Here is a 6,723-nt window from a genome sequence, read left to right as displayed (position 1 = left end):
ATTTAATTTAAAATTTCCTATTTTTTTGGTGTTGTGTGTGTATGTACGCAAAGAACAAAAAAACCAAAACGAACACTTTTGGTAATGTATTATCAACCAGCCAATAACCACATATCAGCATTTCACAGAATGGTTTTAGCTCACACAGCAAAAGTCCATTTCTTCACATCAGCCCAGTTTACTCACGGGCCTGCCTAATCTGCATTCAACCCTGAGTGAATCTACTTCCTTCCTCCCAAATGACTCCATCCTATGGCACTATCTCTGTTTGAAAGGGATATATTTGCATGCAGCAGCCTTGCAGTTCACTGCTGCAAACAAGGCTCTCTGGATGAGGGTGGATGTTTTCCGTGAAATTTAAAGCCAAAGGCTTTCTCTGTAAGTGTTAAACCATCTTGAACACGGGCTTGCTTTTAAGCTGGGACTGGAACTGTTAGGTGTCTTCTGGACAACGTGTTTCTTGAGCGTTCATCCCGATTTGCTTGCACAAAGTTTGCAGGGAGAGTTCACAATGTCAGATGCTTATTGAAATTATTTCCGGTTTGGTTAAAAGACATTGTGTCAAGCAACTGTTAGGTCAATGCATTTTCCAGTCACTTTTCTTACAGGTAGAAGTATTCTTGTTCTTTTCCAGCAGCAGCACCAGGTTCATTGCACAAGAATGCCAAACCTGAATCTGCTGGTGTGTGGATGAATCCTACCTGCATAACAGCAGCAATCTGCAGAGATTTCTGCCTTCGTGAGATATATATGGCAGCTGAGTGCATTGCCATATTACGATAATCATTGCCATTTTAAAGTGCAGCTTAGGATAGAAATGTAAACAATTAAATGCCCAGGTGCATACTAGTCAATCTCTTTTATGGGTTGACAACCATCCTTTTCCAGTAGGAAGTCATGCAATGCCAGCAGCTGTAGAGGTCCGGGCAGAGGATTAGTTCGGCGGCCAAGTCTTGCTACGTTTTTAACCTTCTGGCAAAGAGGACCACAATCAAACACTCAGGCAGCAAAACAGTTTTCTTTGAATTAAATGTTTGCCTATCAAGTTGCTGCCATGCTGGTCACATTGGACAAAGTGTTGGTGCTGACCTTTAAAGCCCTAAACGGCCTCAGTCCTGTATACCTGAAGGAGCGCCTCCACCCCCATTTTTCAGCCCAGACACTGAGGTCCAGCACCGAGGGCCTTCTGGCGGTTCCCTCGCTGTGAGAAGTGAGGTTACAGGGAACCAGGCAGAGGGCCTTCTCGGTAGTGGCACCCGCCCTGTGAAACACCCAGATGAGCCCCGTAGGATATGGACAAAAAAGCTGTGCCAAGGAGAGGAGGCAAGGTGCGGCAAGATCTAACCTGCCACCCCGAGAAACTACAGACTCACGTGGGTCACCCATCTGCATCAATACAGCACACATCCAACATGAATAGATTTTTAAAAAATTAGTCCATGTTGCTTCCTGGGTAAGGGTGGCTCATGTGAGCCCCCGCATTTCCACCCCAGGAGCCCTGGCCTGCATGGTCAATGGTCAGGGACGATGGAAATGGTAGTTCAGGGACATCTGGAAAGACACAGGTTAGATACCCACCCCCTGAACTAGAGGTTGGGGGTGAGCAATAGGGGGAGAGGCTGCTAAGTGTTTATTTGAGTGCCGGGCCGGAAGGAAGGGAAGATCCTGGGTGCACAAGATGGGCAGGAAAAGCACATTGCACACCCTGTCTTGGGCCTGAACAGGAAGCTGCCTCTGCCTAATCAGCAGCCTGGTTCTTGCGCGATGCCAAGAAGTCAAGCCCAGAATCAGAAGAGGTGGCGGAAACAGCCAGCTGCCTGGTGGCCGTGTGCCCCTTATCACTTCTCCAGCCCTGTGTCCTGTCCCCCTTTCCACCCAGCTGGCTGCATTGCTGACAATCAGTCACACACAGGCACACATACACAAAGTGCCACCCAAGCCCAGAATCCAAGAGGCTGGAGCCAAGCTTCGACACCTAACCTTTTCAGGCTCTATTCCTGCCACCTGGCAGCCTGATCTTTATCTCCACTGCCCACTAGTATTGCTTTTCTAGCATGCATTTCTATTTATTGCATTTCTAAACAGCTCAGGACTGCAATATCTCAAGGACCGCCTCTTTCCATATGAACCTACCCGGACTCTGAGATCATCTTCTGAGGTCCTCCTTCGTGTGCCTCCTTGAGAGGTCAGCAACACGAGAACGGGGCCTTCTCTGCAGTGGCTCCCCGTCTGTGGAATGCTCTCCCCAGGGAAGTTTGTCTGGTGCCTTCATTAGACACCTTTAGGCACCAGGCAAAAACGTTCCTTTTTAATCAGGCCTTTGGTTGATCCAATTTACATCCTATGCCCTTTAAAAATGTGTTTTTTGGTTTGGGGGGGCGATATTGGGTTGTTGTTTTTATTAGGTATTTTGTGGTTTTATATCTTGATTTTATTCTGTGAACCACCCTGAGACACTCAGGTATAGGGCGGTATATAAATTCTAATTCTAATAATGATGATGATGATGTCAGCGGCCTAAGATTCAATTGCCCTTTCTCTTACCCTACCTGTCCGCTGCCTACCTTGAAAGCTTCTTTTTTTGAAGAATGCTTCTGAATAATCTTCTTGAAAGAAGGGTGGCTCTGAAGGTGATAACCACTGTGCCCCCCTCCCGAGTTTTCCTTGCAGGCATGCCAAATCTAGGGGAGCCATGCATGCTAGGCCCCCTCAATCTTGGGGGCAACTTGGTGCCTCTGTTTTCTTGTAGATACTTTATGGTCCCAGGATATGTATGGTTTGAAGGCAGATGAGCAGACCTGGTTCTGGTCAAGGTCTGGATGGGGGGCTGCCAGACAACCACATGGGCAGCACTTTTGCATTCCAAGCGGAAAGGGAATAAATAAATACAGTACATGATAAACACCCCCCTCCCCACCAAACATAAGCCCTGCATTTCTTTCCTGTAAATCCGAAGCAAAGAAAAAGTGGGTTTCTCATTCGTTTCTTTTTTTTCCTTTTTAAATATAAAATAAAGAACAGTCTGTGTGGCCACAGCCCGAAACCTCAGGCAGGCTAGGAACATAAATGCCAAGGAGTGTCAGGGCTCAGCTCAAAGCAGGATTAAGTTAAGTCAACATAGGGACAAGGTATGTTTCTGTACCCTATTCGCGGCGGTGGTTCTTCCATAACGGTTAATGCTTTGACTAGGAACGCTCAGCATCAGAGAGAGCCTCCCTTTTGTCAGGTCACTGTGCAAGATCCCTCCCTAAGCTGGTTGTGCTAAAAGGGCACTGCCTGGGGACGGGCAGGATTCGAAACCGGTCCCTCGTGGTACTAGGCCAACGCAGGAGGAACCTGCAACGTCTTCTCCCTGGCCCCTTCCTAAAAATGGAGTGTAGTGTAAGTAAAATGCTGCCCTCTCCTCCCCTTCCTCACTCTCCGGCCCACTTCAGGGCTGTTTCAAGTAGGGGAAAGCTGGAGGAGAAAGGCAGCGGTCCAGCCAAGGAACCCTGAAAGCACTCGGCTCCATCCCCACACCTGGGCAGGTAACTCTGAGCAGCATCTGCTTGGCAGCATCCTTCGGTTTGTGCTGGGAGGTCTACAGTTCCGTCCAGCGGGTCACCTTCTGGCGTGGCACAAGAGGATCAAGGAGCACACCAGGGCCAGCGTGCCTGCTAGCCAGGCGGCAAAAAGTTACAAACGGTGTGATCTGGAGGGCTCCTCGCTGCAGCTTCCAGGAGGGCAAGTGCAAGGTTTGGTCTCAGTTTCTCTAGCTCAAGTAGCAGCACCCCTCTCAGGGGGTGGGGGTAGTCGGAAGGGCAGCGGCTTCCTGATGAGTCCCACGGCGATATCGTAGGCTCTTTTCCTCATCCTGAAAGAAGGGGGAAATGCTGCTGTGAAACCAGCGTTGACGGAAGAGAACCGCAGAGAGGCATTGACTTGATGTGATATTCAGGGCGCGATCCAGTATTGATGGCTGGATACTGACCGCGGGGCAATCTGGTAGGAGAACAGATACCCTGCAATCGTGGCGGACGCACCAGTGGGATGCTGACAGGCTTCAAGGGAATCTGATCCCTCCCACGGTGGGCAGCCAAAGAGTAGACAACAAGAAGAGTTCTTAAAAGGTAAAGGGTAAAGGGACCCCTGACCATTAGGTCCAGTTGTGGCCGACTCTGGGGTTGCGGCGCTCATCTCGCTTTATTGGCCGAGGGAGCCGGCGTACAGCTTCCGGGTCATGTGGCCAGCATGACTAAGCCGCTTCTGGAGAACCAGAGCAGCGCACAGAAACACCGTTTACCTTCCTGCCAGAGTGGTACCTATTTATCTACAGTGGTACCTCGCAAGACGAATGCCTCGCAAGACAAAAAACTCGCAAGACGAAAGAGTTTTTCATTTTTTAGTTGCTTCACAAGACGAATTTCCCTATGGGTTTGCTTCGCAAGACGAAAACGTCTTGCGAGTTTGTTTCCTTTTTCTTAAAACCGTTAATACCGTTAAAACCGTGCTTCGCAAGACGAAAAAAATCGCAAGACGAAAAAACTCGCAGAACGAATTAATTTCGTCTTGCGAGGCACCACTGTACTTGCACTTTGATGTGCTCTCGAACTGCTAGGTTGGCAGGAGCAGGGACCGAGCAACGGGAGCTCACCCCGTCACAGGGATTCGAACCGGCGACCTTCTGACTGGCAAGTCCTAGGCTCTGTGGTTTAACCCACAGCATCACTTGTGTCCCTCTAGAAGAGTTCTTACCAAGTCCTTTATTCGATAAACACAGAGAGAGGCTTTGGAAAGTGCCTCTATATTGCAGTAATGGCGTTGCTCCAAGTAAAGCCCCACCCCTCTGTCTCTCCTATTCTACGTCATCCCTGCGCCGGTTGATCAGTGCTTTCTGCCTCTGAGCTTTCTGTTCCTCTACTCTCAATGCACGTTGGGTCCTGGGGGTGGTGGTGTCTGGCATGCTTTCTAAAGACACTGAGTCTGTCAGCTGTCTCTCACCTGGTCTGCTTCTTCTTCCAGCTCCACTCCCAATATTTCCCAGCTTCTCCCCACTGCAGCCTCTGAACTATGCCCTTCTGCAAACCGCTGTTCTAAATCTATGCTGTCCTCTTCTCGGGAAGGTTCAGGAAGAGGAGGGGTCAGTCCCCACCATTCCTCCTCCGTCCAGTCCCTGAAACATGCTCTGCACCAGCAGGACAGTTTTGTTGGTGAAGATGCCCCAAGCAAGGGATGAGCAGTTGGGGAGCCTTGGATGCCCCTGACCCAGGAAAAGGGAGGCCATGTCCCCCTCTGGCGTTCAAGGCTAGACTTTGGCTCCCCTGCACAGGCTGGCCCTTACAGTCAGAGGAAACCTATTTTGTTTATTTATAGCTACAGACGAACATTTTCACAGGCTGCCCTATAATCAGAGTACTTTGGCGACTTACTGTTTCAAAGACAGCATTCGGCTCTGCTGGGGCAAAGAGCAGCTCCTGCCCTTCTTCCTCTCGCACGGTGTCCATTCCTTCGTCCTCGTACTCAGTCAAGTAGTCTGACTCTTCCCCTGGTTTGCAGGCACACAGAAGCAGCTTCATTGCTGTGGTTTTGGTTGCTGGACAAAAAGCAGTACCCTTCCCTCAGCCTAACCTCCCACTGCTGCCGCCGCAGCTCCTAATCCCCTAGTGTGGGATTTTTGTAAATTTCCAGGTGTGCTCACACAGCCTATGTGTGTGTGCTTGTGTGCACGAAAGAGTGAGATAGAACAAACACCAGCAAACATTGCTAAGGTCTTGCCACTGGTTACTTGATGTACATAGAGATAATAATAATAATGATATAATGATAATGATAATGATAATTTATTTATAGCCCGCACATCTGGCTGGGCTTCCCCAGCCACTTTGGGCGGCTTTCAACAAAATATTAAAATACAGTAATGCATCCAACATTAAAAGCTTCCCTAAACATGGCTGCCTTCAGATGTCTTCTAAAAGATATACTTGCTAACTTGATGAACATGGGAACTGTGGTGCCAGGCATGCCACATTCTGCTCCCAAATACCTCCAGCTGGAAGCATCCCGGGTCCATTGCTAAAAGCGGGACCTGAACTAAGTTGAACCTGCTAAGCAATAAGTACTCACCATCGGCATAGCTGTCTGACAGGTAGCTCTTGGCTGGCTCGATACGGGACACAATCTCAGCCAGGTCTGTGAATCCTGCGCTGGGGCACATCAGTACCTGAGGAAAGGAAAGGAAGTTTGCCAGAGCAGCTGAGACTGTCTATGCACAACACAGAGGTGGAGAAGTAGTGCGTGCCAGTACAGCCGTAGCTTGGAAGTGGAACGGAATCTGTTCCAGAAGTCTGTTTGACTTCCAAAACATTTGGAAACCAAAGTGCGGCATCCGATTGGTTTCAGGAAGCTCCTGCAGCCAATCAGAAGCCACGGAAGCCCCGTCGGATGTTCGGCTTCCAAAATTAGTTCGCAAACTGCAACAATCACTTCCGGGGGTGCGGTATTCGGGAGACAAAACATTCGAGAACTAAGCTGTTTGACTTCCAAGGTACAACTGTAATTAGCAGGTGCAAAATCAGGGTGGTTGGTGTTCTGCCTGCAAAACTTTCCCTAGTTTGGAGGCAAATCATTCCAGTAGGGAATATTTGTTTATTTACATATTTGGATTTATTTTCTGCCCTGCCACAAAAGGTCCTACGTACGTCCAATATTTTGAGCAACACTTTCTTATTTTGCATAAAGTGGGGC

At 49.0% G+C, this 6,723-nt stretch overlaps 1 protein-coding gene across 6 annotated transcripts in view; it reads right to left on the bottom strand.

Annotated features, from left to right (window-relative positions):
* Positions 1–71: 71 nt before the first annotated feature.
* PNPLA6 (patatin like domain 6, lysophospholipase) overlaps positions 72–6,723 on the bottom strand; it is an 89,185-nt gene continuing 82,533 nt past the window's right edge. For all 6 annotated transcript variants that reach the window (XM_080988047.1, XM_080988050.1, XM_080988051.1 and 3 more), the window contains 3 exons: positions 6,103–6,199; positions 5,409–5,524; positions 72–3,853 (listed from right to left, as the gene is read on the bottom strand). In XM_080988047.1, the coding sequence (XP_080844173.1) occupies positions 3,776–3,853; positions 5,409–5,524; positions 6,103–6,199 (291 nt within the window). In that variant the 3' untranslated portion in view covers positions 72–3,775. The remainder of the gene's footprint in view (positions 3,854–5,408; positions 5,525–6,102; positions 6,200–6,723) is intronic.

The sequence above is a fragment of the Podarcis pityusensis genome (genome assembly GCF_964106645.2).
Source record: "Podarcis pityusensis genome assembly, chromosome: 17".
In the NCBI taxonomy this organism is placed as follows: domain Eukaryota; kingdom Metazoa; phylum Chordata; class Lepidosauria; order Squamata; family Lacertidae; genus Podarcis; species Podarcis pityusensis.
The sequence above is the reverse complement of the archived record's forward strand: the minus strand, read 5'-3'. Positions and strand labels throughout refer to the sequence as shown.